Below are 27,443 nucleotides of genomic sequence, written 5' to 3'. Positions count from 1 at the left end.
GGGAGGAGTGGTCCATTTCGAACATGATGTGCCAGCAGCCATCCACACACACAGAGGGAGGGCTAGTAGATGGTTTGCCGCCCGTCGTCCTTCTTTTCTTTCCTTTCCCTCTCGCCGCTGCTGCCGATGTCTTGTATCATGTTAGTATAGCGCCGCCTCGGTGGATGTCTTATATTCCTTCTTCTTTGTCCGCTTTTGGTTGTCTTTAGCGAAACGCTGGGGCCATCGACGACGACTCAAAGTCTTTATTTTTGGGCTTCCCGGAGAAGGGCCTCGCGGCCAGTTCACGCCGCGAAGAGACCGGCCACGGGCCTTTAGAAGCACGTCGAGGCCACAACCCGCGGCCAAGTGCCAAACCTACCCTTTCTTTTCTTTTTTTTCTCTTCTTTCCGGGGTCCCCTCGGAACTTTTACCCTTACACCGAACGATACTCGACGACGATTTTTATCGTTTCGCAGACTTACACCCGCTGCGATCTTGTGAGCGGCCACCGTTCAACAAGGACCCTAACAGACGGCTACTGTTAGGCAACCAACGTCAGCACCCGCCTGCCAGGTAGTACAAGTGCGGCGCAACCTGCACGCTCGGCGTACGACCTTCGCAGAGAATAGCAAACAGAACAAGGCTTCCAGTGGAATTTTCATGGTGCTGCCACAACGCTCGCTTGAAGGAGCCGTTCCTTTCTGGTTGGTGTAGTTGGTCCGTCCTGCAGATACAACTACCAGCCGACCTTGCGCGTCACGTTCACCCCGCGCCAGTCTGCACACATCTGACTGGAGTACCCGCAGCTGGCAATATCAAGAGAATATATGAGGGTGGGATCGTGTCAATAGAGAACTTGCTTTTCATTCTTCTTTTCACTCTTTTGCGACGCTCTCCACGTTCGTACCTCTTCTTCGCCCCGAGTGCTACGGAAGCGCTTCCTCTTTTACGATTTATATTTGGCTCCCGATGCCTCGCTACCGACGAAGTCACGTCGTTTCTCCCGGTCTATTCTCTTTTCGCTGTTAGGATCTTCTGTCAAGGAGCAGAACCCTTTCCGTGAGATGGACGGCCCATTCACAAGCAAAGAGCATGTAAGTCGACCCATGAATGTTTTGTTTCATCACCAGACTAGGGCTATTCGTAAGCTAATTTTTTTTTCGCAGAGGTTTGTTCTCGCCGAGATGATCAAAACTAGCTCAGTCGACGTTTACCAACTGGAATGTTTTGTCAAACACCACGGCATCGTCCCAGATTGGTTGAATATGCAGCTGCCGCGAGGTAAGTTGCCTACCGAACACTATTTTACATTACGCAGCCGTCTGGTTGCTGACACTTTGCCATAGGTCGTAATGTGAACGAATGCATGGTCGCGACGAAACAGCTTTCTGGCCCTTACCACAGTCGAGAGCGAAACTCGTCTGGCAGCAGTCACGGCGACTATCCATCCATCAGCCAAGCGATGAGGTCGCCACCCACACTACAACCATCCATCCATCCGCCTCATCCCCCATCCTACCAAGGATCATCCTCTATATTACCGCGCCCAATGTCAAACGGCCTCATGCCAGGGCCATCTACGACGACAACGGCCGTCACCATACCAGCCAATGGGAGTCCGCGTACCAAGTCCAGACAAGGAGCTGCGGAGGCGTCAAAGCCGCCGCCTAAGAAGCGCGGCCGTCCGTCCAGAGCAGACCGGGCCAAGCGAGAGCTGCGACCACTGTTGCCGCAACATCTCATGCCGCGTCCGCCCGTGGACCAGCAGCTGCAGCAGCAACATATTTACCAGCCTGCGATGTACTATTCTTCGCAGCCACTTACTCCGTCGATGCAAATTCAGGATCCACGCCATTTGCATAGGCAGTCGCCGGAACCAGCCCCTTTGTACAGGAAAAGGCGGCGAGAGAGCACACCACCAGACAGGTTGCCCCCTGTTGGCGACATCATGGCCACTCCAAAGTCGAGGGAGGAAAACTAATATGGTTCTTTTGAAAGTTTGATTTACGATTATTTTAATTTGGTATGACATCTTTTTGTGCGCCTCCCCTTTACGCTTTTGTTTTACAGTCCGGCATTGGGCGGCGTCACGGTCTTTGATTTTTGGATCTAGCTTACGCATGTCGCGACATGAAACTATCTTGGTGGCTGTTCTGTGCGCATTGCGCTTGGAATTTCTTTTTGGTTCAATATATATAAACAAGATAGACAAGATACACTGCTTTTTGATTTACGAAAACTAACGTCGGCCACCCCCTGCGGAGCACCCCCACTTGGGAGCACCCTTTTTACACCAAAACACTACCTTTTTAGTAGCTAATAAAACCACCCCACTTAAGTGTAATATTATATATGAAATCTTAATATTTAAATAAGTACTTAATAAAATCCCTTTTACTTAGTTTCTATTAATAAATAATTATTTACTAAATCTAGAAAATATTAAAGTTAAGGGTGTAAAAACGTTAAGGATTAATAAGAGATTACTAGTACTTTCTTAACATTTTAAAATCTTAAATAACTATTTGATTAAAATACTTATTAATATTTAAAAAATATATTTAACTATATAGTTAGTACTATTAAACTATTAAATAATAATGTTTAAATTTTATATAATATATAAGTTTTTATCTAAAGAAATAAAAAAAGAGGGGGCTATTAATATTTTTTTTAAATAAAAAGTTTTCTATAAAGTAATATATATTTCAACTTTAAAATATAAGTTTATTTAATTTTTAAAGAAATTATCTATTATTTTTCTATTATTATAGGTATTTTCTTTAATTAGATAAAAATTATTAAAGTTTTACTAGTAAATTACTAGTAATTAATATTCTTTAAATTTAACTAATAGTTTTAATATATTAAGATTTAATTATAAACTCAAAAACTATAAGTTAGACTAAAAATACTATAAAGTATTTTACTATATTTTTAATAGCTCTACTATTATTTTTAATAATAATATATAATCTCTATAAAAAGCACTTTTTTGGTGTAAAAAGGGTGCTCCCAAGTGGGGGTGCTCCGCAGGGGGTGGCCGACGTTAGCATCTTCACAACGTGTCTGATAATGACTTTGCAAATGAACTGGACGTAGCTAGCGCCCTGCTACCCGGTACACTCGCCGTGTGATTTCACGAGAAACAAGGGCGGGGGCATGTCGCAGACGTTTGTTTAGTGGTAAATTCACAGCTCGACATGTTTTTCCTGATACCATTTCGAGCCTCTTCTTTTCTCGCATTAAAATCAAAAGACATGGCTTTCTGTTCCCATACTCGCACAATGCTATATAAATAAATAAAAACTCCAAACAAAACAAAAGTCCACGCACATCCTGTCCTTCTCATATGAGAGAGAGACTGGATGGAATCGATTCTCTGCCCTCCCATGTACATTTACAGAGCCTTGACAATCTTCTCCATGGCCTCGACGAGAATGTCGCAGTGGTGCTCCTGCAGCGTCAGCATGGGGCGGAGACGCACGGCGGAGGCGCCGGAGCCACCGATGTTGATGCCAAACTCCTTGGCCTTTGCCAGGAACTGGTCGCGCTTGGGGCTGTCAAAGGCGATGAAGGTGCCCTGGCCCTTGCCGCGGAGGTTCTTGAAGTGCTCGGGGTGCTGCTTCGCGAGGGCCTCGATCTTGCCGTAGAGGTAGTCGCCGACGCGGGCGGTGTGGTTGACGAGGTCGAGGCGCTCGACCTCCTCGATGATGGCGCGGAAGATCATGGCGCGCGCGGGGTCGCCCATCCAGGTGTTGAACTGGCGGTAGGCCTTGTTGGGCCGCAGGGCGTGCGAGGCGTAGTAGTAGCCGGCGGTCTGGGCCTTCTTTGAAAAGGTGACCATGTCCGGGGGGTCCTGGAGATTCCAGTGCTCGTGGGCCCAGAACTTGCCGGTGGCGCCGACGCCGGTCTGGACCTCGTCGGCGATGAGGAGGACGTTGTGCTTGCGGGTGAGGGCACGCAGCTTCTGGAAGAACTCGGGCGAGGCGTGGTTGTCGCCGCCCTCGGACTGGATGGGCTCGACCATGACGGCGGCGGGCGGCAGGTGCCAGTGCTGGATCAGGTGCTCGACCTCGTCGAGGGACGCCTGCTCGGCCTTGCGGTTCTCCTCGACGTGCTCCTCGAGCGGGTACTTGAGCTGCGGGAAGGCGGCCTGCGGCCAGTCAAAGGCCGGGATGTCGAGCTTGTGGATGGGCTTGGAGCGCGTGGTGGAGAGGGAGCCAAAGAGGCGGCCGTGAAAGGCCGTCTTGAAGGACAGGATGGACAGCTGCGCGGCGCCGGGCGCCTGGTTGTTCATGGATGATTCAATCTCTTCGGGGGTGAACTCGACATCGGGCCCGCCGCGCTCGAGCTGGCGCCGGAAGATGAAGGCGGCCTTGTAGGCGAGCTCGTTGGCGTCGGAGCCGGCGAGCGCGGTGAAGACGTTGCTGAGGCCCTTGGGGGCGACCTTGAGGATGCCCGTCTTGAGAATCTCGCCCCAGTCGGACGAGGGGAAGTTGCCCAGCGCCGGGCGGTTGATGAGGGCATTGACCATTTGCGGGCTGGAGGCGGCCTTGGCGAGGTGCTCGTTGTTGTAGCCAACGGGGATGGAGGCAATCTGAGCGTAGCTACGGCGTTTTCTGTTAGCTTGGAATTGTGCAATGCAGGATCGGAGACAACGTACACATCAAGCATCATGTTGCCATCGGGGTCGGCAATGTAGTTGCCGACGCTCTTGTTGTAGTCGGCGAGAAAGTTGACGCTGCGCGTGTCAAAGACCTGGTCGAGCTCCGAGATGGCCTTTTTGCCGCTGGGGCCGGGAACGGCCGTCTTGACGGTGGGCGCCTCGGGCTCGTTGGGGAAGAAGCTCTTGGACGAGGCGAAGCGCATCGAGGCCGGGACGGCGGCGGCGGCGCGCAGGCCGGTGGCGACGGAGCCTCGGCCTACGGCAGATCTGATGGCGGCGGCCATAATGAGAGAACGGAGAGGGGGGGGGGGGGTATCTTTTATGGAAGGGTAATGTGTCTGTTGAACAAGGAAAGACAATTGATGTTAGCGACAAGTCGAATTGTTGAGGCGGTGTGTCGAGGTCATGGTCCGGCTTGGAGGAGGGGCGACGACAAACGAGAGGGCGCGGCGCCGGAACGGACTGTTCAAGCTTACCTGGGCTGGATTGCGATGACGGCACCAATGCTTCTCGCTCAGTCACAACGGAGAAGCCGCGCTCTGTCTTTTTCTGGTAAGAAGCAAAAGAAAAGAGGTAAATGCGGATGTGAAAAGGGAAAAGAGCAGATAGTGTAGGAGGAGAGAGAGAGACAGATACGACGAGACCCGGAGGGAAACCCGGCGGAGACGGCGGAGGGGTTGGGGTAGGCACGACTTTTTTTATTAAAGGGCCCAGCAAGGAAACAGCTTTTAATTGTCTGGAACGGATTCCAACGGCTCACCGGGTGCACGTCTTGTGGGGTAATTCTGGGACCGCCACTCGTTATCCTTGGGTGCTTGTTCCTGTAGGGCGCCCCCTTTGTCTCTCGAATCTCTCTGACCGGTACTTTGGTGTGCTTTGGAAAAAAAATCCATCCCACTTCATCACCAGTTTTTGGCTGGGTCGGCTGGGCTGCCGGAGGGCGGCACACCGGACAGCTCAGTGGATGCTTGTGGTGGAGGTCTGTTGGAGAAGCAAGACAGGCCAAACCCCGCGCTGGGTGCTGGAAGCTTGGCCTTTTAGTGGGCTCGGGGGGCCTGTTCTGGGGGAGGCTGCAAGCCACAGCGCATCTGGGGGATCCATCACGCGCTCCACGGCCACCGAGGCCGCCACAAGTCTACGCCGAGGCCACCGCCGCTCTTCAGGTCAGATCACTACAGCTGAAGTTGCTGTGTGCAGTAGGTACTGCCATGCCCAGAGTGCAGGTATAAAATTGATCAACTCTAGATTTTTGCACCCGTAAACATCGATGCGCTGTCTTTTTTTCTTTCTCTTCTTCTCTCTCGTCGTTCCAAACCCAACAGTCCTGCGCTGTACACTACCCCGAGCATCTTCAAATACAACCCACGCTACGCCGCCCGGAGTTACTGCTCTACTCCGGCGCTGTTCCACGTTGTAATAAGCCGCCAGCACTAGTGCATTGCAGCCTGTCTGCAGTGGGTACGGGTTTCCTTGGGGGTGAATCCAGATGCGCTAATCAGCAGGGATCTTATTACGCTGTCGTGGCCAACTGTGTCATCCTATCTCACGATGACTACAATAAATTTGATTTCCGTGCTTCCGACTTTTCGACATTTTAAATCTGTTATTTTTTCATGGTTGGTATAAAAATGTCTTCAAACTTTCAGCCTTGACCGCATTCAAAGGATCGCGGCCATGGCAACTGATACAAAACACCCAGCCCGATGTCGGCAGTAATCTCATCTCACCCATGCCCGGCTGATCATATGACTTGACGACAGGGAAGATAGGTTTCATGTCAGCGCACCATGGCCAACAGCAATCGTGTCGCACTGGCATTATACCGCTACTCTTACAATCATTACAACCTCTGGTCCCGTGTCTCATCACCACTTTCACCGCCGCCAAAAGGTTCGTGGACTGATAAAAAGGATGTAGTTCAATCTCAAAATGCATACTCGGGCCTATGCCATGCAATGCTAAAATGCCAATACTCGCAATAATACAGCCGGGTCCACATGCGACAACCCCGACAACCCAACATACACACTCTTCCTTCGTGTTGCACCTGAATTGTCATTGTTCTAGCTCTGCTCCTCCTCCTTCTCTCGCATGTGCCTCACAAATGTCTTCTTGTGAATCATGCCTGCATATCGTCCGTCCTTAGTCGCGCAAATGTATCGAAGACCAAGCTTCACAAAGCATTCATAAACAAGATCTGTCGGAGAGCGCAGATCAAGTACCACCGGGGCCTGGCCACCATCAGCAAAAAATTAAATATAATCAAACAGTCAAGTCACATACCGGGTCAATATACGGCGTAAAGTCAGTGGGATCCGCAGCGTCTTCCTCGTCCTCGTCAATGCTTGGCACTCGGTCCATCAGACACAAGTTGGCCGTCTCGTTCTCGAGTTGGTCGAGCGCAAACTCCAAATCTGGCGCTGGGATCAATCCCACCAGAACGTCGTGTCGCACAATTGGCAGTCCTCCATCCAATTCTCCAGCGCGATGCAAAATTTCCAACTTTGATCTGAGCTTGGTCGCTGCCACAAGTGGCGAGTTGGTGATGTCGATAATTCTCTCCCTTCGAAATCGCGTGATAATGTCAGCCAAGGTACCTGTAAAAACAGGCTTATGCTTGTTGTCTAGGAAAGGGTAGGCATTCATAGAAGTAAGAAGATCCTGCACATGGTTAGCAAACTGCTCCTCGCCGCAGACAGCACAAACAAGAGCTCCTCTTACATAGATGCTGTTCGGCTCAATAGCGTCAGCTGTCCATTTGGCCACCAAGATGGTCAGCGAAAATGGAAGGACATAGTCCAAACTACCCGTCAGTTCAAACAGAATGACAGCCAGCGTAACTGATAGACGCGTCACTCCACACATTGTGGCGCCGGCCGCAATCAGCCCATAGACACCAGGTTGAATGCAGGTTCCGTCAGCCGCAGTTGCGCAGTTCCCCCAGATGGTCCAGTCTGGCACCGCCAAAACTAGCCACTGCACCAGGTGGCCAACCATGCGGCCCATGAGACCGCCAACAACCATAGATGGGATATATATACCAGCAGGCACCTTGATACCAAACGTTATAACAGTCAAGAATCCCTTGATTAAGAAAGCGATCAGCAGAGTCTTGAGGATCTCTGGAATGTCATCGATGGAGTTGGGGCACAAGCCGAGCTCGTCGCGATCCGCATCAGTCGAGTCGTCGCAAGGAGAAGCGAGATTGAGCAGCAGCTTTGCCACGGGGAGTTTAGTCAATGCATTCCAGTAGCTCAATAGCCCAGTCACCAATGCGACGAGAAAAACCTCGAACATGGGATACCTCTTTATCACCTTGAGACGACGGAATGTTTGAGCCCAATATTTGGACGCTTTGATGAACAAGGCACCAAGTGCACCACCAAGGATGCCCACCAAGATAAAAGTGCCCAGCTCAAAGAATTCCCAGTCGACCAGGTATCGAACTTGAAACATGACAATCTTGTGCGTTCCGTATGGGTTAAGGAATTTGAGTGACAGGGCGGCAACGATGCAACAGAAAAAGGTTCGGAAGAGAGTCTTTGCAGGGAAAAAGTACGAGACTTCCTCCAAACCAAACAAGACTCCTCCAAGAGGAGCACCAAAAGCAACAGCCACACCAGCTGCGGCAGCTGCAGAAAGAACCTCTCGTCTCTTGGCGTCGTTGCGGTCGTACTTTGAAAAGAGACGACAAGCAATATTTCCGACACAGGCGGCCATGTGCACGTAAGGGCCCTCCTTACCGAGGCTCAACCCAGAAGAAACTGAAAACACCAACGCAATCATCTTGATAATGAGTGTCTTTAAACCGAGGAATCCGTGCAAAACGAACCCACTCAGAATGACACGGACTTCAGCAACACCACTTCCTGCAGCAGTGTAGTAAATCATAGGCGGATTCTGCTCCGAGGCATCTTCTTCAAGAGCTGCACCCTCGCTATCGTCCGCCTGGACATCCGTCGCTGGCTGTGGCAGCTGCTCTGCGGCCAGATTTTCGTCCAAAGTAGTGAGTTGATATGACGAGGCGACAACCGTTTTAGTCCAAAGCGCGATCCAGCAGGACAATGTAGCCAGGGAGATGACAAGGAAAAGATAGATGAGATAGTCGGTCCAGTGCGCTGCAATGGAGTGGATTCTGAATGCTTGCGACCAGCTTTTCCAATCTTCACAGCCACCTCTAGGGCAGCATTTCTGTCGAGGCATTAGATACATCAGATTTCCGCGTGACGAAGACGAAACGTACCTTTTCGTCTAAGTACCAGGCTCTGGCACAGAAGCCATCTTTGAAGTCAAAAACTGTAGACTCCGTGACATCAACAGCGTATGCAATCAAGGCGATGATTACACCGCACAAAGCACTCAGAAACCATCCTTGTGCACCATCCAAGGCGTTCAAGATTCGGCCACGAAAGTCTTTTCGGGCACGAAGAGCTTTGACACGGTGCGAATCGGCAATAGTATCGTGAACCCAGTCAGTACTGGTGAATTGATCGTACCAGACACGCTCTTCGGGGAAGATGGATCCTTTGGATTCGGTCAAGCTGCTTCTGCCCTCACCGAGAGCTGAGATAAGGCGCTGGCCCCACGAGGGTTGCCGACTATGGTGTCTGGTTCCGCGAAGACTCCCTGCTTTGGTCAGCAACTACGTTCGCATCAAAGCTGACGATTGGGACAACGAACCTGTGTAGCTTTGGTGTCGAGAAAGGCGGGCTGCAGGTCTAGGGGAGCGACCGCGATTATCTATACGTATGCGAGATCTAGAGGTAGTGAGCAACGGAGAAATTTCGCTAGGTTCGGCGGTCGAGTGGTGTCGGCGGTGAAAGGGCCGACGCGAGGCTCGCGGGGAATCTGGCTGCTGCTGGGTGCCGTAATCGTCGCTCTGCTGGGAATCCATCTTGTGGGAGACGGAAAGTCTTTGAAATATAATCCCACGTCGTCGAATAGGTGGCAATCACCCGACCGAATGAGGTATGCTCTAGGGAATAATAGCGTACGCTCAGTCGGGCGCAGCTTCGGCCGGGTCGTTGCAGCGGCAAGCAGGATGCGTCGTTGGAGCTACAACCAGCCGCGCATGAGGACGTTGGAAGAGACGGTATAAATATTCGAGGCACAGGGTGGGTGGAAGCGAAGTTAACGAGGTTGCTGGAAGTTGTTTCGCGAGGCACAGCTTCCCTTGCTATTTAGGCAGATGCACGAGAGCTCGAGGGGGTAAAGTGTGGCCCGGATCCCCGTGGATGGCAAACGAGGTACGAGGTTCACGTGGACTTGGTTTGTGTCTCAAGACTCTCCACAGCGGTGCCCTTGAAGCGACCCTCGAGGCTGGTCAGTGGGTGGAGCGCGATTGGGCTGGGGTTGCGAGCTTGCGTGATGACTAGCCGAGATGTGGTGTGCACGATACGCCTGCGAAACAAAGGTGGGCAAAGTTACACCAGATGCGAAGTCGAGAAAAATGCCATGTGCGGCGAGATGGTGTTGACGCTGACGCAATTGTTGGTACAGGCATCATGTACCCGACAGAAGTCTGCCAGCCTAATCAACCCAGCCTGTCGTTGACCGGTGCGGGTCATTGGGGAGCTTGCGGCAAGTCACAGCACGATATGGCGCTGTGAGATAGCGGCATGTTTATAATCTTAGCGGCTTCAGCGAGGCACCAAGGCTAAATTTCAGGCGCTGTCAGGCTGTCCACTCGAGCTTCAGTGACATCAGCGCCCATAAATTGAGCCGTGAGCGCCCAAACCCGTCCTGCCATGAAGGTTGGTGGGGCTCAGGGTCGCTAGTGGGGGGCGATGCTGCGCCCATGGGCCGCTGGAGGTTGCGTCTTTCAGCACTGGCCAAGAGACTCGGACATCAGCTGTACCACTAACAGGTCACCCGTCTATAGCCAAGGCGGCCCCGACTCCAATATTCTTGCAAATGAACAGATGATGCTTCGTAGACAAATCAAATCATTGGACTCTTATTTTTCCAATTCATTTTACTATTTTTGTTCTGGCAACGAGGCCCATGCCGGCCTGCGGTTGAGGCACGACTCAAATACTCAAAACTGCTGGCCCCACACGCCTCTCGCCTTATCTTATCAGCACCCAAAAATTTCCATGCCGCCAGAAAAATCCAGCGACGGGTCTTCATGCGAAAGCCAGCACTGCACCTACATCACGATAAACTCGACAAAATGGGCAAGAAGAGAAAGTCGTCCGGCCGCAACGCCGATTCCAAAGGTCCAAGAGACTTCGATCCCAAAGATGCCCGCCTCGGTCCCATTAGCACATACGAAGATGTCGCCAATTCTGAAGACGAACACTTTCTCAACCAAGACACTATAATGCTCGATGATGAGCCTGGCAGCAAGCGTCGCCTCAACGACGACGACATGGAGCTGTCGGACGAAGAGATTCTTGGCTATGAAGACACGGATTCAGAGGCCGAATCAGACGATGGCGCTCCTGTCTCGGGAAAGAAGGCTGCGTCAGCCTCGACGAAAAAGGCCGCCGGCGACGAGGACGACGAAGAGGAAGGCGAAGACGAAGATGGTGGCTGGTGGGGTTCCTCCAAGAAAGAATACTACGACGCCGACAAGATCGAGACGGAAGCCGACGCTCAAGAAGAAGAGGCCGAAGCGAAGCGCATTCAAAAGAAGAAGCTAGCCAAGATGCAGGAGGAAGATTTCGTTTTTGACGGTGATGAGTGGCTTGCTGCTGACGGCGATGCGGAAGACGGTGGCGACACTGTCACCGAAGTTCTCAAGGAGGTCGAAATTACAGACGACATGACACCGAAAGACCGGTACCAGCTGCTTGTCACAAGATACCCTGAATTTGAGTACCTAGTCACCGAATTCCAGGCCCTGCAACCAACACTTGTGGAGCTTAAGGCAGCTGCCAAGTCGGCAGCCCCCCAGTCCCTCGAGTCCGTCAAATACTGGGTTCTTGGATGCTACATCGCTGCTCTGGCGAGCTACTTTGCTATCCTAGCAGCACCAGCGAGAGACACCGGAAAGGCCCAGAAGCCAGCCGACCCGTCTGAACTGCGCGACCACGAAGTCATGGAGACACTCGTTCAGTGCCGCAGTGCCTGGGAAAAGGTCAAAAATTTGCAGTCTCTGCAAGAGGCCGCGGATGATGAAGATGAGAACATGGACGACGCCTCCCCAGGCGAAGAAGTTGCTGTTGAGAAGCGCAGCAGGAAGAAGACAGCCAAGGACAAGGCCGACGCAGCAAAGAAGAAGGCCAAACTGGCGAAAGCAAAGGAGATTGAAGCATCTGTTGCTGATCTGTACAACCTACCTCTATCCAATGGCACGCTGAAGAAGAGATCAAGGACAGTTGCCGCGCCCGCGGATGACGACAACTCCGACTTTGGCGAGGAAGACGCCCTCGACGCTCGAACCGCCGCCGACAAGGCTGCCCGCAAGAAGACTCTCAAGTTCTACACATCCCAGATTGCCCAAAAGGCGAACCGCAGAGCTGACGCTGGACGTGACGCTGGCGGCGACATGGACATTCCGCACCGTGAGCGCCTCCGCGACCGCCAGGCCCGCCTGCTTGCCGCCGCCGAGAAGCGTGGCAAGCGCGACTCCAAGCACGGCGCCGATCTGGGCGACGACAGCGGCGACGAGGACGATGCCGCCGCCGCCAAGGCCGTCCGCGGCGAGGAGGACGACTACTACGACATGGTCGCGCACAAGGCCAAGGACAAGAAGGAGGACAAGGCGGCGCGCTACGCGGCCTACGCAGCCGCCAGCAAGGCCGACCGCGTGGTCGAGGTCGAGCAGGTGGGCGCCGACGGCAAGCGCAAGATCAACTACCAGATCGAGAAGAACAAGGGCCTGACGCCCAAGCGCAGCAAGGATGTGCGCAACCCCAGGGTCAAGAAGAGGAAGCAGTACGAGGCCAAGCAGAAGAAGCTCAAGAGCATGAAGCCGGTCTGGCAGGGCGGCGAGCCCAAGGGCGGCTACAAGGGAGAACAGTCGGGTATCAATGTGGGAGTTGTCAAGAGTACAAGATTATAAAAGCGTTCATGTCTATAATAGAATTACGGAGTTTTATCCCACAATGCTGCGCTTCGTGAATGCCTCGAACGCTCATCTGCCATTCCTGAACCCACACGCAACGCACAGGATATCTCATCATGCAACAGTTTTGGCACTTCCAGCACACGCACTCCGCCAACATGGGTCCTCTAAGCTTCCGAGTATCACTCATCTCTGCGAGCTGGGTTCGAGCAGGGTCTCGTTCGCTGTTGGACATCAGTTGCAAGTCAACCCTGAAGATCTTCTCAAGAGCTCAACTGTGTTTACACCAACCAGGGTCTTTTCACTTAGGCAACTGTAGCTGCTGCGTCACTGCTGAGTCTAGGCTGCAAGAGAGATAAACGTAGAAATAAACTCTTGCCGTTAGGCAAGAGAGGCGTGGCTTGAAATGTGTGACAACTCTAAACTAGAATTACAGCTGCACCTCTTCCTCCAGGGGAAGGTCCTCCTCGTACTCCTCATCGTCGTCATCATCGATGCTCGCATCCTGATACTGCTGATACTCGGAGATGAGATCCTTCATGTTGGATTCAGCCTCGGTGAATTCCATCTCATCCATACCTTCGCCAGTGTACCAATGCAAGAAGGCCTTGCGTCTGAACATGGCGGAGAACTGGACGTCGATGCGCTTGAAAATGTCCTGAATCGAGGTCGAGTTGCCGATGAAGGTCGAGGACATTTTCAAGCCACGAGGAGGCACAGCGCAGAGGGCGTTTTGGATGTTGTTGGAGATCCAGTCGACAAAGTAGTGAGAGTTTTTGTTCTGGATCTTGCGCATCTGGTCCTCGACTTCCTTCATCGCGACGCGTCCACGGCTAGAATCAAATCGGTCAGCAAAAACGTCGTGTACAGTTTTGGGGGGAGCAGCAGTTGCAGCAGATATGTCACGTACAAGATGGCGCAGCAGGTCAGGAAGCGGCCGTTGCGGAAGTCGGAGGCGGCCATCATGTTCTTGGGGTCAAACATTTGCTGCGTCAGCTCAGGCACCGACACGGCGCGGAACGAGTGCGAGCCGCGGCCGGTGAGGGGCGCGAAGCCGACGGTGAAGAAGTGCAGGCGGGGAAAGGGCACCAGGTTGACGGCCATCTTGCGCAGGTCCGAGTTGAGCTGGCCGGGGAAGCGCAGGCAGGTCGTGATGCCCGACATGACGACCGAGACCAGGTGGTTGAGGTCGCCGTACGACGGCTCCGAGAGCTTGAGGGTGCGGGAGCAAATGTCGTAGAGCGCCTGGTTGTCGATGCAAAACGTCTCGTCCGAGTTCTCGACGAGCTGGTGAACCGAGAGCGTGGCGTTGTACGGCTCGACGACCGTGTCCGAGTTGCCGGGCGAGGGCACGACCGAGTACGTCGCCATCATGCGGTCGGGGAACTCCTCGCGGATCTTGGCGATGAGCAGGGTGCCCATGCCGGAGCCGGTGCCGCCGCCGAGCGAGTGCGTGATCTGGAAGCCCTGCAGGCACTCGCAGCCCTCGGCCTCGCGGCGCACGCAGTCGAGCACCTCGTCGACGAGCTCGGCGCCCTCGGTGTAGTGGCCCTTGGCCCAGTTGTTGCCGGCGCCCGACTGGCCAAAGACAAAGTTGTCGGGGCGGAAGAGCTGGCCGAGGGGCCCGGCGCGGACGGCGTCCATGGTGCCGGGCTCGAGGTCGATGAGGACCGCGCGGGGCACATAGCGATCAGAAGCCTGAAAGACGGGAAGCGAGTTAGCATCCGTGGTGAGTTGTAGAGCGTGAGTTGAAGTTTTTCCTGCTCCTTCTTCCTCTTCTTCTCCATTTTTTTTTTTTTTTTGGTTTGTTGTTGTTGTTGCGTACCTCGTTGAAATAGACGTCCATGCGTTCGAGCTGGGCGTCCGAAGTGCCGTGATAGGCACCGCTGCTGTCAAGGCCATGCTCGGCAGAAATGGTCTGCCAAAAGGCGCTGCCGATTTGGTTGCCCTAGAATTTGCGCGCATGTGTTAGATCCAAATGCCGCTGGTGACGGGATATATATCGCAGCGAATAGTACTGACGCATTGGCCAGTTTGGAGGTGCACCTATAAAGTGAGAAAAGGCCGTGTTAGCAAAAATGTCCAAATCTTTTAAAGAGCTAGCTGCGATGGAAGCTCCACGTTGAGCTACTGCTGGCAATGGATCGCATGGCGTAGACTTACGATTTCACGCATTTTGGCGAATTGGAAATTATTTGGGCAAGAAATAAAACACGGTTGGGAACGGGAAACGGTGAGGAGTACACAAGGTTCGGACGTGTGTGTGGCTTTTTGGCACTGCGGGTATTGTCTTTTTTTTTAACTGGAGTCAGCTGACTTTGAGCTTCACGGTAGCTACAATGGGATGGCGGGCAGAATGAAATATTTATCGGGCTCTTTTTTCTCGCACGGTGAGACAAGCTTCTCGGTGTGCATCAAGAGCCCGCCGCGTTCCGGCGGGTGCCTTGGTCCCCTCGTCGATGGCAATAGGGGCTGCCTGGCCGATGTTCCCTCCTCCATCATGAACGGTTCCACCTCTGTTAGATTGCTTCCTCTCTCAGGCAGCCATAATTACAGAATTCAAGTCACTGGTACCGAAACAAGAAAGTGGCGGAACCCTTGCTGGGGAGGCAAAGGGCCGCGGAGGCAAGGGTTCTCGGAAACCCCCCCGCTAGGCCAGCCTGAATTTGGAAGGTTTTCAGGCCAAAATGGTGGGTGTGGATCGTAAATCTCGACGGCCAAACACGTCCGTTTCTGCGAGTGGATCCGGCGAACGTCACACGACATTTTGACAGACAATAATGAGGATGAGATGGACTGTTGGACCGGCTCATTCAGGCAGCAATCTCGCGCTGCGGCTACGGTCAATTGTGTAGGCAGCGATTTACGGGACCGCTGACTACCACTTGCGAGCAGGCAGGCCGGAAGGGGCCCGATGGTCAGGTTTTTGGCACGATAAGAACGGATACCCAGAACATCAATGCTGAGTTTAATGTTTATTTACCACACGAGCCCCCAGAAAAGCAGGGCGGGCGCGTCTTGAACCAACGCCGGATCGCAACGCCGATATGCAGCAATCCCCACCGCCCAACGGTCACGAGCCACACACCACGCTGACCTCGCTGTGGCTTTTGCTGTGGCTTGGAAAAGGTGATTACTTGCCCTTTCATTCGTCTTTTTTTTTTTCTGCAATCGAACATGATTGTTGTTGCCTGTTGATAAAGCAGGACAGGCTGCGAATATTTGGCATTAGGCGGGCAGAGGTACTGAGACATGCATATTCTCTTGCTGTGCGGATACGGCTAAAGTTACCCAACAAAATTGAGGACTCGCACCAACCGTCTCTGCACGGATGGCGTTTTAAAGATGTCGCATTCACGCGTGGCCAGGCAATGACCTTGAGGCGTCCAGAAGCCGACAAAGACCTTGGAGAAGAGGACTTTCTTGGTATGGTATGCAATTCTACGTTTTCCGAGCCCCGCGTTTTCCTCCGATCCCAGCAGTGCAAGTTCTGTGCAGAGGTTCTCGCATACACTCCATGACTCCTATATCCCAGATGGACGAGATGCAATGCAGGTTTGATACAAAGGAGCTCCTTTTGCGCCGTCCTTGATTAACATACTGGTTGATACACCGTGTTTAAAGCTAAGCGTAGGGTTTTCTGATTTCTACAAGCACGCCTATTTAACAGAACTTACTCGCCGCGGTCGTTAGATATAAGATTGCCGGATGCAACTGACGATATATTTACATAATCTTACAGCAACTCAAAGCTTGGCCCTGAATCTGCATTGTTCATACATGTACAAGTGTTTCCCCTAGCTGCACCTCGCGCCTGTCTGTACAATTTGTCCCAATTCCAGTTGGCCTTCGTTTTTGCCCTGCTTTACTGCGGCATTGTGACTTGCAAGGCGCGGCAAATCTTGCTCTCAACTCGAAAAATTAACGCTTACAGTCGACGCTAACCTCCTGATGTACTGGAAGAAAAGTGAGACCTCCGTGGACATGCAAATAATGTAGCTGGCTTGAGGCTCGGATCGACGAGTGTTGCCGTGCGTTTTGGCACAACTGGTAGCGCGGGCCAAATATTGCTTGAAGAAACTGAAATCAATTAACAATTGGATAATTCTTCATCTAATCACTTCCACGAGAATTGAAACATATACATGCATATGCTCAATCGCTACGGAGTATGGCTCACCACTGGATGCACTCCGTTGATGATCTTGCCCCACCAAGCAGTGGTAGCTCCACGTCAACACTTTCAACCCGCAACGCAACACAGCAAGCCAAGCAACAACAGCCGTCGCCGGGCAGCTACTTTCTTTACCATGCTGAAGTTGTGACCGCTACTCGAACTTGACCAACAGAACATATAAAAACCCACGCGTTCGGCCGATAGCTACCACAATGGGATCCCGCGACCCCTCGACGTACGAGAGCTCAAAGGAGATCTTCTCTTCGACTCTGACACTCCCTCAAATCCGGTCCCTCCACAAATCTCTCCATGTCCAGATCGAAGAGAAATCTAGCCGTTTGCGCACGCAAGTTGGCGGTTCATACCGAGAACTTCTGGGCACCGCCGACGCCATTGTCCGGATGCGACGCGACAATGACGAGGTGCAGCAGGTTCTCGGCACCATGGGCGGCCGCTGCGGGCGGACAGTTGTTACGTCCAAGGCTGCCAATTTGAAAAAGTTTACGACCAAACAAGAGAGCCCATCTGCGTCAGCTGCGACACGACTGCGCTTTCTAGAGGCGTGCGCGCTGGTGTCAGAGCGCATTCTAAAGGGCGGAAGCGGACTCGCTGATGGTACAACGAAGGGCGATCGACTGATTCTTGCAGCAAAGATTCTCGCGCTGAGCAGGCTTGTTGTCAAGAGCTTTAGTAACGGCGCTGTCACATCTGATGTGCAAGCTTCAGCAGACGGACTGAAGAAGACTCTGGACACGCTTCGGAGGCGTCTCCGAAGGCGCGTGGAAAAGGTTCTTGAGAAGCCCGGCGACGATTCACAACGGATAGACATCTTAAAGGCACTATGCGTCCCAAGTCTCACGTCGAGCTCTGGTGCAAAGGATGCCTTGCGTTTCTTTCTCGAAATACGCAAGAATGCCATAACGAGAGCGTTTGATGTTGAAGATGGGGAACGATTGCGAACGCTAGAGAACGTCATGCATGCTTTGCGCCTGTACACGCGAACACTACTGGACGTGCAAGCTTTATTGCCGACCAAGCTTCCCGAAGCGCTGGCCGGTCTTAAGAAGCATCCACTGGTCGAAGACGAAGCCCTGCAGCGCATCGAGAATCTACGACTGGATATTTATGGGCGATGGTGTGGTGAAGAATTTCAGTACTTTACGCCATTCATTCGTCACGATGACCTCGACGGCAAGCAGGCGCGCGAAATGCTATCCAGCTGGGCCGAGGACGGGTCTCGGTGTTTACTTGAGGGCTTGAAGCAGACACTGCAGGAAATGACAGACTATAAACATATCATGGAGCTTCGCACAAACGTTCTTCAGCTTTGGATACGTGATGGTGGCAAGGCTAAAGGTTTGGATCCTCAAGAAATGCAGGACGAATTACGGCACGTCATCAACAGCCGCATGCTTTCAGTCCTGGAGAACAAGGTATCCAAGTTGCGACAGGTTGGCTCTGAAGCTATAGCTACCCTCGAAGGTTGGCAAGCCGGTGTCAGTGACAAGCAGGAAGAGCTCTGGGATCAGGCCGGCTATGACGACGCGCTAGCTATTGGTGCAGCGCCGTTCCTGCAAGCGGTTGTCTCGCGCTTATACGGAAGAAACAATGCCGTCTCCAGGGCAGTCCACAGCTACATGTCTTGGTACAAGGTCATCGACGAGATCAAAGACGTCACGGATGCGCTCAAGAAGCAGCGATGGGATAACGACTATGACGAGGTGGAAGACGAGGAGACCATTGAGGCAAGACAACAGGTGCTTGGCAAAGAGGATCCTAAGCAGCTGCAAGACAAGCTTGATTCTGCGTTGGACAAGACATACAAAGAGCTGGACGCTCATCTTGCGGATCTGTGGGAGCAGCATAAGCACGGAGAGCACAGTGGTGCCGTTGCGACCTATTTCCTGCGTGTCATTCGCGATATTCGAAGCAAGTTGCCCAAACGCGCTGCGGTGGAGAGGTTTGGACTGGATATGGTGCCCTCTTTGCACGCCAAAATCGCGGAAGACGTGGCGGACGCTGGCATCAAAGATTTTGCAGCGTCGGGACTCTCTATTCGTGTCGTCACCGGCAAGCCATTGTGGGAGGGTGAGCCTGCCGTTCCCAGCCAGCCGTCAGCGGAGCTGTTTGGCTTCTTGCATGGTCTGTCAACCGCCATGCTGGAACTTGGCGTCGATTTGTGGACTACTGGCGCCATGACAGCATTGAAGCAGAGACTCGGCGATGGCCTGCGCGCTGCTTGGGCAAAGGAACTGGAAGGTTTGGCTGTCAAGGACCCTGCAGAGGACGCCGGCAGCAAGAAAGTATCCAAGAAGAAGAGCAAGAAGGGCAAGGGTTCCAAGAATGAGGGGAATGGGAATGAAATGTCGGAGGATGTCAATGGGCAAGCAGACGAGGAGGAAGAGGCAGGCAATGATGAAGAGAAGGGCGCTGATGACAAGCAGGCAAGCCCGGAACTGGTCAAAGACTTGTGCACGCAGTGGCTGTTTGACATTGCTGTCTTGCAAAACTGCGTTGGAACTGACGAGGTCGCTGGAAAGAATCTCGCGGCCGCGGCAGAGCAGGTATTTAAGCACGCAGGCATTAGTGACGAGTCGGCGCGCAAGCGCATTTCCAAGCAAGCGGATGAATTTTGGCAGCGCATCAGCCTGCTTTTTGGCTTATTGGCATAGAAAACCGCATCATTACCTCCAAAATAGACAAGACGAACGCTCCCTTGATCATTGTAATATTTAAACATTGTGATGTCTGACAGAATTGTTTGCTATATCCGCCCGCGAGTATACAGAGTCCCAAATTCCCTTACAGCTTGTGACGCTTCTCCCCCGCGGCAATCTTGCGAAACTCCTCCTGCGGCAGGCCCTTGACGAAGCGCTGCAGGCCCGCCATGACCTCCTTTGAGTTTTGCGACTCCATGATGGTGCGCTCCGGCGCCTTGAGCAGGCTCTTGATGCCCGTCATGCTGTCGCCGCTGAGGTGCTCGCCCATGGTGTCGTCGACCTCCTTGAGCACGCGCGCGTGGAAGCTCTGCCAGTCGGGCTCGTCAAAGACGGCGTTGACGAAGCCGCAGCGCTCGAGAGCCGCCGCGGGGATGCGGCGGCTCGCGATGAGGGCCTCGGCCGCGCGCGCGGGGCCCAGGCGGAGGGCCAGCGCGCGCGACGCGCCGCCCTCGGCGACGAGCGCCAGCGAGGAAAAGGGCGTGAGGAGGAAGGTGTGCGGCGTGCAGTAGACAAAGTCGGCGTGGCCGACGAGGGCGGCCGAGAGGCCGACCGCGGGCCCGTTGAGCCCAAAGACGAGAACCTTGGGGTGCTCGGCAAAGGCGAGCGTCGTGTTGAGGTTGAAGGCGGAAAAGTTTTGCAGCCAGTGCGTGTACGCCTCGGACGGCTCCGTGGGCGTGGCCCGGGTGATGCTCACGTCGGCGCCGCTAGACGGATCAAGTCAGCATCGTGAAGAAGAGTATTATTGCTTGGACAAGGAAGGGAGGGGGTCTTTACGCGGAAAAGTAACGGCCCTTGCCCATGATGACAGTCACAAAGACTTCATCGTGCTTCTCAATCTCACGCAGCGACTGCGCAAGCTCAAAGTAGTACTGCTGCGTGAGCGCATTGAGCTTGCTCTGGTTGTCGATGAGGATGAGAGCCACGCGGCCGCGGTATTCCACGCTGATGACCTTGTCCGTCATAATGATTGGGGGTATTTGGTGTGTAGTGGGTGGTGATGTGGTCAAAGTGCTAGGGGGGTCAAGGTGCTGAATCTCGACTCAATGTCTTTTCTAGATGGAACTTATGCGTAGTATATGATTGGGACACTTGTTGGACAGTTTTTTGTACGAGATGAAACCATCAAAAAGGCCTGCAAAGGGTATGTCTGTCCGTTGATGTTCGCCGCTGACCTTCCCCACGAAACCGAAGCTCCCCAGAGCCGAGGCTACCTGACAGGTGGGGCCGCGGACGGCGCCATCAACCAGCTTTCTGCTGCTCGTCTCATCAATTCGCCGTCGGGCAGTGTCTGGAGCGGAAACGGAATTATTCCCTTTGTCAAGTAGACGGAAACATGGTGTGCTGGCGGCTTTCCGGACTGCATATGCAAGCAACAGAAGCGCCACACATAGAAGACCTCACGCGGGGCTAACCAGTCACGTTGCTCGAATCGCACGGCCAACTGCACGAGCTTTGAGAATATCGACAGAAAATTGCTATGTCCAATTATAATATCATCCAGACCGAGTTCCTAAATGCGTAGCAACCAGCCTCCCAAACGCCATGAAGCAGTGTGTGCTTTCCCTGCTATACAAATGCTTTCCTTTTTATCACTTTTCAGAATGTCGTCATGCCACTTTCAAAACAAGAGGCGCTGCGTCCGGTCGTACTACTTTCTGCGCGGCGCAATGTGTCTCTGCTTGGGGAAGTCGAGCGGCAGAATCAGGCGCGCAATCGACGTCACGACTCCCTCGGCCTTTCTAGAGACGGGCTTGACGCGGGCGCCAATCTCGCGAAAGTACTGGTTCATCGACTTGTCGTCGAGGTGCAGGTCGTAGCGCAGGTCCTGCGTGTCTACCTCAAAGTTGTCGGCGATGCACGCAAACACGCAGAGGTGCGTCGTCAGCAGGTCAATGTGAAACTTGCGCATCTCGCCCGCCTCGGAGAACTTGCGCCGGATGTTCTCGATCACGGCCTCGGGCGCCGGGGCGAGCACCTCGCGCAGCTTGTCGCGCGGCGGGACGGACCGCGTGCCCTTTTGGCGGCCGGGCTTGGTGCTGCGGTAAAAGGTCACGACGAAGCCGAGGTAGCGCAGCACGCGCAGGCGCTGTTCGGCCGCCGCCGAGGTGTTGCTGGCAATGGCGTTGACGCGCATGGCGACGAACTTGGAGTTGGTCTGCACGCCCTCCTTGTGACGCACCTTTTCTTGCCACTCGCGGATGGGCACCATGTTGAGGATCTCGGCGCCGACGACGGCTTCAGGATCGTAGGCGTCCTGAATCTCCTCGGCATCGACGTTGACGGGCGGCAGAGGCTTGGCGTCGTCCACGACAGCTTGCAGCTGCTCGCGGCTTGCCATCTCGGCGGCAACCTTGCCGACTGAATGGAGCATGGCGCGCGAGGCGTCGTCAATCTCGGCCGGCTTGTCGCCAGGCTTCTTTTGTGGTGAAATCGCGTTGAGCACACGCTCGTTGATGACCTTTCTGGCCTTTTTCGTTCCGAATGTTTGGCCCAGGTCGGTCTTGAGTTCCATCATGCTCTGCTTAGTGTCCTTCTCCTCCATCGCGTCCGCGGAAGCCTGTTTGGCCCGCACGGCGCCGCGCATCACCATCTTCTTCGCCTCCACCACCTCCATCTTGCCAGTCTTGGGGTCGTAAATGCCAACAAAATGGTTCAGCAGCGGCTTCGAGCCAGGCTGGGGGTCATCCTCTCGGACAGTGTAGTTAACGCTGTGATGCGACGTCGAGTGCAGCATCAGCTTCTTGTCGACCGCAGTCTTGAGCTGTTTGCTCTTCGCTCGAGCCTCGGATTTCGACTGATACGGGTGAAAGACCAGATTATCGCCGATCTCGAATCCAGGGGTCGTGGCTGCCGCGTATTAGCTTCTTTGTGCTGCGTTTGCTGTCGGGCGCCGTCATACCAATCACGGGAGGACAGAACTTGGGTCGCACAACTTTCGACACGTTGGCGGTTGCAGGAGGGCCTGCGATGGCAACCTTTTTTGACGGCTTTGCAGCCGAGTCGGCTGCCCTCTTGCGCTTTTTGCCGTTTGGGTCAGCCATGGCGAATTGGTCGTCTGGACGAGCTTGATGCTGCGCTTGTCTGGGTTGGCGGCGGCTCCCAAATTTTTTTTCTGGATCTGCCCAACTGGCACAGCAGAAAATCGACCGCCCATTAGCCGGCCGGGCGGTGAGGGACTGAATGAAACCCCCACCAGCGCTGGACCCCACTGAAGCATCGCTGTAGGAAATTTGTAAAACAGGGTCCTACAGTGGACGAAGCGGCAGGGTGAGATGTATTACCAGCAGCCGCTGGGATGCGCAGGCCAAGAATTGCAGCAGATCGCCTCGATCATGACGTCGCAGTTTCTTCCAAGCTGAAGCACTAGTTTATATGTTCAAACTCATATTTACTGCTGACTATTTCGCTGGCGCGTCTAGAGTCGACAGCATGAGGTCATAAGTTTACTGGTCACGAGAGCAGGGGATCAAAGATGTTTGTAGAGCAAATCTGGTATTGTTGTCGAGCGACGCGAGGCGTTCAAAGCGTGCGGTACGGCAGCTTGCTCTTTTCTCGAGGCGATCTCAAAACGCCGACTGGTACCCGACCGTTGTTTGTCCATTACCCATCCGTCGCACCATTGGGCGAAACTCCGAGGCTACTTGTAAAGCAATCGTGCCATTCCCCATGTGGAATCTTGGAAAAGACTCCTCGCGGAGATTCTTGGTCGTAGCATAAACAATTCCTGAACCGGCGTAACATATGCCCATGGGAGCGTAGTCGTAAACTCATGAAAGATGCGTCAAGTCAGGTAGAAGTGCGATACGTTTATTTCCTTCGAAACAGTTAGTATGAAGCTCCAGGCCATCAATAATGATTCACAAAACTTACGATCTAGCCCTCATCTTTCTTCTCTTGCGCTTGAGGCGCCTGACGCGCTTCTTTCTCCATTTGGCTCTCATCTTGGGCGAATCTGGGAGGTGTTAGTGTTGGTTCGCATGATCAACTTCGGCCGCAACAGAAGGTTGCATTGCACAGATAGCCGCTGCCAATTGGCTATCCAATGCAAGCTTCCTCCATGCCTTCGCCTCGAAATGGTAGCACTCACTTGTCCTGGATGAGAAGTTGTTGGATAAGGAACAACTGAGAATGAGGGGGGCGAAATTCTAGCGATTAAGCTACTTCAGTAGGGCACGTAACCCCCAAGCGTCACGTGTGGGTGTTCGGCTGTTTTGGGTTACCTCCCTCGACGTTCATTGGCCAGTCATGCTGTCATGATGCAGGTGCCGGCTCCACCCACACAAACGCTATCGCCACTGGCTACGGCAAGCCTGCAATTAGCTGGCGAACTGCGATGCGAGCTCGAGAGCTGTTTGCCAGCTGGCGGCTGACGGCTGCGCGGCCAGCTGCCAGCTGCCAGCTGTCGGAGGTCCGAATCCGTTTGCTGGTGTTGCGGCGACTTCAATCATTTTTTGCCTTTTTTAAATGATGCTGTTGTAATGCAAAGATTTTTCTGACGTGATGCCGATTCCAAAATACAGACTACGCTACTGCACCGACTTACACGCCGTTGAACCTGCATGAGTAGACGAAATGCAGCTTGTAGATCAAGACGCCGAACGAGACGCGGCAAGGCACTCTGGACAAGTCGCGGGATGGCTCTACCACACAGATTCTCGAAATGAGCCTCACAGGAGCCGTCAGTCACCTCCAACGCAGATGCTGCAATTACCAGAAGGGCCTGGCCTGTGTGGACCTCTCGCTTACCGGGGCACAGAAGAAATTCCGCTGCGCGACAGAGCTATACTGAAGATAGGGCGAGACCAGCGCGCAAAGTGAGCTGCTCGTGGAGGGAATTGGTGCCTGGTACTAATTAATTGCAGTTCATTTTCAATTGGTCAAGATGCGGAAAACTACGTTTCGAGAAAGCACTGTGAAGTCTACGTCATCCTCTACGAGCTCGGTATAAGCCATGTCTACGTTCGAGATCGCAAATCTTGCAACGGCACCTACGTAAATGGTCTTTGTATCGGCGATTCGGATAAAATGACGTCGGGATATCTGTTGGCCGACGGCGATGTCATTGAGATCCGACCATACTGGCAGTTCCTCTTCAAACAGGAATCGCTGACGCCAGAAGAGTCTCTCAACAACCTTCAGACACAGGAAGCACAGGTGCAGTCTAGATAGGGCCTCAAGCGTGATTGACGCTAACTGTAAAAGCTCTTTGAGGAAAACTACTCGATTCTACCTCGTATCCTAGGCGCCGGAAGCCAAGGGTCAGTGCATCTCGCCGTAAACACGACATCCAAGAAGCAATTGGTGTGCAAGATTGTCAATATGAGACAAACAGGAATTCGCGGGCAGCAAGTGTCGCCTCAAAAACTGCTGCAAGAATCCGAGGTTCTCCGCCAGCTTAAACATGTGGGTTCTTATTCCTTTTTGTCTTTGCCGCCGCTAACTACGCGACAGCCCAATATCCTGACCTACGTCGATGCCGTCTGGTCTCCACATACCCTGTAAGAGCACAACAAAATGCGCCGGCGACGATTCATTAACGACATAGATATATGTTTTTGGAATTGGCCTCTGGGGGTGACTTATTATCATATATCAATCAACATGATTCTATTCCGGAATTCGACACGCGCATTATCGTGAGACAAATAACTCGAGCCCTGCACTGGCTACACAAGCGCAACATTGTACACCGAGATCTCAAGCCAGAGAATGTGCTTCTCGCATGCTCCCCTAGAATCGCGTACCAACGAGTCATGCTATCCGATTTTGGCTCTTGCGCGCTGCCCATCAGCAACAAACTCAAGACCAATGTGGGAACGCAAAACTTTCAAGCACCGTAAGCCAACACTCCCGCGTTCACGACACACGTTGACTCTTGGATATGCAGCGAGGTCTCGAGAGGCGAGAGGCAGACCACCGCTGCTGATATCTGGTCGCTTGGTGTCATTTCCATGCTGCTGGCTTCTGGCTGCGGCCTTGATGGCATCGATGGCTTGGCGCAGTTGGACCAGGACTCTCTTCGAACTGTGCTGCACGACCGGCTCGCCTCCTCCGGGGAAAGGGAACCGTCCCCCAACGCCAAGAGCTTCATCCTGAGCTGCATGAAGATCAAAGCCAGCCATCGCATCACATCTGCGGGCGCGGACTGCCACGACTGGTTTCACACACCGACCAGCCACCTCGAGTTCTTCCAGAAGCTAGATGCTAGGACGGCCGCCCTGTAGGACGAGGGCGAGCGGCCACTGCCAACGCAGCTGCCGGATCTTTTGGAGCAGATCCGGCCGCACCGCCTCTCCAGCACCGTAGACTTTCAGGATTTGGTAATCACGAGATACGCAAAGACGGGCAAGACCAAGATTGCGCAAGACTCGGCGGTTGTATCCAAAGTCCCCCAGCTGCGAGTGGTCAAGGTTCGCCGCCTGGCTCAACAATCGAGCACACGTGCTGACAAGTTGTCAACTACCGGCCGACGAGACAACCGTGTGCAGGTCCTGGAGAAACTAAAGACCACAAATGAAATGTTTTTAAAAGAATAAGTCGCCGATGGGAAAGACTGAAGCCAAATCGTTGCAACCAGGCAGCCCTGCTTCTCGGCAGTATCCACGTAGCTGTATATTACTCATGCATAACCTAATCGAAGCACATTGCTTGCTCTCTCATCACCATCCTTCTGCGCAAATGCTATCGGGACCAAAGACGAATGTGCTACACCTTGCGCATCATCACTGATGAGCGGCTTCATCAGCTCCCTGACCTGCTGCAGCTGCTCCTTTGCGTCCTCGTGCATGCTGATCTTCTGCGCATCACCAAGGGCGACCTCCATCTCCGTGTCCGTCAAGTTGCGCTGGCGCTCTTTCTCCACCGCCTTTGCAATCTCAGAGGGCTCACCACTCACCCTCTCCCATCCATACGCGACCAAATTGCCCCGGCGCACCACAACTACCTGATCTGCCGCGTCCGACTCATCCAAATACCGGGCCGCGTGCAGAAGCCCCACGTACGAGTCGTCGTGGACTTTGACCGGCGTCAAGCGCACAGGCAGGCCACGTGACTGCGCCTCGGGCTTCTTTTCGTAGAAGCGGGCGAGTATGCCCAGCCGCGACAACGCCTCGGGGACAGCGAGCACCACGGCCTCGACGCGGTAGCCGGCGGCGCGGAACAGTGCCGCGAGGTCGCAAAAGTCGTCCGGGTGGCGGCACGCGCTCTCGAGCACCACGTCCACCCGACGCTTCGTGGCCTCGCCGGCGGCCATGGCCAGCCACTTGCGCGCGTCCGGGCCTGTCGCGGGCGATGCGTGCTGCGGCGTTGACAGCATCAAGCGCGTGTACTGCGGGTGGTACGTCTTGTACGTGTCCGCGATGAAGTGCGCGGGCTTGGCCGACGGGACGAGTGCCTGGATGATGGCGGGCGCCAGGAGCGTCTTGCCGGCGCCTGTCTGGCCGACGGCGAGCACGGCGAGCGGCTGCTTGCGTGTCGATGGTGATGGGGCAGAGGCGCCACCACCGTCGGCGGGGAACTCGGCGGGGAGGATCTCCTCTTGGAATATGCGCCGGGAATCGGCGTCGCTGAGGCGATATGAAGATAGATCTGGTGGTGGGGGCATGGTGGGCTTCAATTTTGAGATGGACTAATATAACGGACTGATGTGTGAGTTGCTTGCGCGATGATGAATGAGACGTAGAAGTGACGTTGATGTAAGTGGGGGTTGATGCTACTCTCCGGATTCAGAGCTGCATTAGACTCGCGAACACGTGCAGTCATCGGCGCTGCTATTACATCGTAACAAATTGACTCTAAGATAATTTGAACACATACGCTAGTTCTCTGCGATGAGGAAGACTTTGACAGAATGTAAAAAAAATCTTTGAATGTTTAATTGACTCG

The 27,443-nt window shown here is 53.7% G+C and overlaps 11 protein-coding genes across 11 annotated transcripts; 4 read left to right on the top strand and 7 right to left on the bottom strand.

The window, feature by feature from the left end:
• Positions 1-1,046: 1,046 nt before the first annotated feature.
• LMH87_012232 (uncharacterized protein) lies at positions 1,047-1,653 on the top strand (the record flags this gene model as incomplete). The annotated part of the gene is made up of 4 exons (XM_056201509.1): positions 1,047-1,076; positions 1,149-1,263; positions 1,329-1,449; positions 1,554-1,653. 4 exons carry the CDS (start codon positions 1,047-1,049, stop codon positions 1,651-1,653), a joined length of 366 nt encoding a protein of 121 aa, XP_056053254.1.
• A 1,729-nt stretch (positions 1,654-3,382) lies between these two features.
• Positions 3,383-5,544, bottom strand: LMH87_012231 (uncharacterized protein; the record flags this gene model as incomplete). Its single annotated transcript, XM_056201508.1, has 4 exons — positions 3,383-4,592; positions 4,649-4,989; positions 5,128-5,132; positions 5,412-5,544. 4 exons carry the CDS (start codon positions 5,542-5,544, stop codon positions 3,383-3,385), a joined length of 1,689 nt encoding a protein of 562 aa, XP_056053253.1.
• A 1,170-nt stretch (positions 5,545-6,714) lies between these two features.
• Positions 6,715-9,545, bottom strand: LMH87_012230 (uncharacterized protein; the record flags this gene model as incomplete). The annotated part of the gene is made up of 5 exons (XM_056201507.1): positions 6,715-6,882; positions 6,935-7,312; positions 7,373-8,842; positions 8,895-9,277; positions 9,332-9,545. 5 exons carry the CDS (start codon positions 9,543-9,545, stop codon positions 6,715-6,717), a joined length of 2,613 nt encoding a protein of 870 aa, XP_056053252.1.
• Positions 9,546-10,823: 1,278 nt separating this feature from the next.
• LMH87_012229 (uncharacterized protein) lies at positions 10,824-12,659 on the top strand (the record flags this gene model as incomplete). The annotated part of the gene is made up of 1 exon (XM_056201506.1): positions 10,824-12,659. The coding sequence occupies one exon, from the start codon at positions 10,824-10,826 to the stop codon at positions 12,657-12,659; it is 1,836 nt and encodes a 611-aa protein (XP_056053251.1).
• Positions 12,660-13,092: 433 nt separating this feature from the next.
• LMH87_012228 (uncharacterized protein) lies at positions 13,093-14,837 on the bottom strand (the record flags this gene model as incomplete). Its single annotated transcript, XM_056201504.1, has 5 exons — positions 13,093-13,495; positions 13,573-14,360; positions 14,488-14,610; positions 14,685-14,708; positions 14,826-14,837. The coding sequence occupies 5 exons, from the start codon at positions 14,835-14,837 to the stop codon at positions 13,093-13,095; spliced, it is 1,350 nt and encodes a 449-aa protein (XP_056053250.1).
• A 2,214-nt stretch (positions 14,838-17,051) lies between these two features.
• On the top strand, positions 17,052-19,511 carry LMH87_012227 (uncharacterized protein; the record flags this gene model as incomplete). Its single annotated transcript, XM_056201503.1, has 1 exon — positions 17,052-19,511. One exon carries the CDS (start codon positions 17,052-17,054, stop codon positions 19,509-19,511), a length of 2,460 nt encoding a protein of 819 aa, XP_056053249.1.
• A 130-nt stretch (positions 19,512-19,641) lies between these two features.
• LMH87_012226 (uncharacterized protein) lies at positions 19,642-20,521 on the bottom strand (the record flags this gene model as incomplete). Its single annotated transcript, XM_056201502.1, has 2 exons — positions 19,642-20,263; positions 20,334-20,521. 2 exons carry the CDS (start codon positions 20,519-20,521, stop codon positions 19,642-19,644), a joined length of 810 nt encoding a protein of 269 aa, XP_056053248.1.
• Positions 20,522-21,207: 686 nt separating this feature from the next.
• LMH87_012225 (uncharacterized protein) lies at positions 21,208-22,600 on the bottom strand (the record flags this gene model as incomplete). The annotated part of the gene is made up of 2 exons (XM_056201501.1): positions 21,208-22,406; positions 22,459-22,600. The coding sequence occupies 2 exons, from the start codon at positions 22,598-22,600 to the stop codon at positions 21,208-21,210; spliced, it is 1,341 nt and encodes a 446-aa protein (XP_056053247.1).
• Positions 22,601-23,366: 766 nt separating this feature from the next.
• On the bottom strand, positions 23,367-24,007 carry LMH87_012224 (uncharacterized protein; the record flags this gene model as incomplete). Its single annotated transcript, XM_056201500.1, has 4 exons — positions 23,367-23,373; positions 23,430-23,511; positions 23,647-23,651; positions 23,889-24,007. The coding sequence occupies 4 exons, from the start codon at positions 24,005-24,007 to the stop codon at positions 23,367-23,369; spliced, it is 213 nt and encodes a 70-aa protein (XP_056053246.1).
• Positions 24,008-24,131: 124 nt separating this feature from the next.
• Positions 24,132-25,783, top strand: LMH87_012223 (uncharacterized protein; the record flags this gene model as incomplete). Its single annotated transcript, XM_056201499.1, has 7 exons — positions 24,132-24,237; positions 24,316-24,373; positions 24,422-24,713; positions 24,762-24,962; positions 25,011-25,057; positions 25,105-25,395; positions 25,447-25,783. 7 exons carry the CDS (start codon positions 24,132-24,134, stop codon positions 25,781-25,783), a joined length of 1,332 nt encoding a protein of 443 aa, XP_056053245.1.
• Positions 25,784-26,178: 395 nt separating this feature from the next.
• On the bottom strand, positions 26,179-27,162 carry LMH87_012222 (uncharacterized protein; the record flags this gene model as incomplete). The annotated part of the gene is made up of 1 exon (XM_056201498.1): positions 26,179-27,162. The coding sequence occupies one exon, from the start codon at positions 27,160-27,162 to the stop codon at positions 26,179-26,181; it is 984 nt and encodes a 327-aa protein (XP_056053244.1).
• Between the last annotated feature and the right edge of the window lie 281 nt (positions 27,163-27,443).

Source organism: Akanthomyces muscarius, chromosome 4 (genome assembly GCF_028009165.1).
Source record: "Akanthomyces muscarius strain Ve6 chromosome 4, whole genome shotgun sequence".
Classification (NCBI taxonomy): domain Eukaryota; kingdom Fungi; phylum Ascomycota; class Sordariomycetes; order Hypocreales; family Cordycipitaceae; genus Akanthomyces; species Akanthomyces muscarius.
Note: the sequence above shows the minus strand (reverse complement) of the source record. Positions and strands in the feature narration are given on the sequence as shown.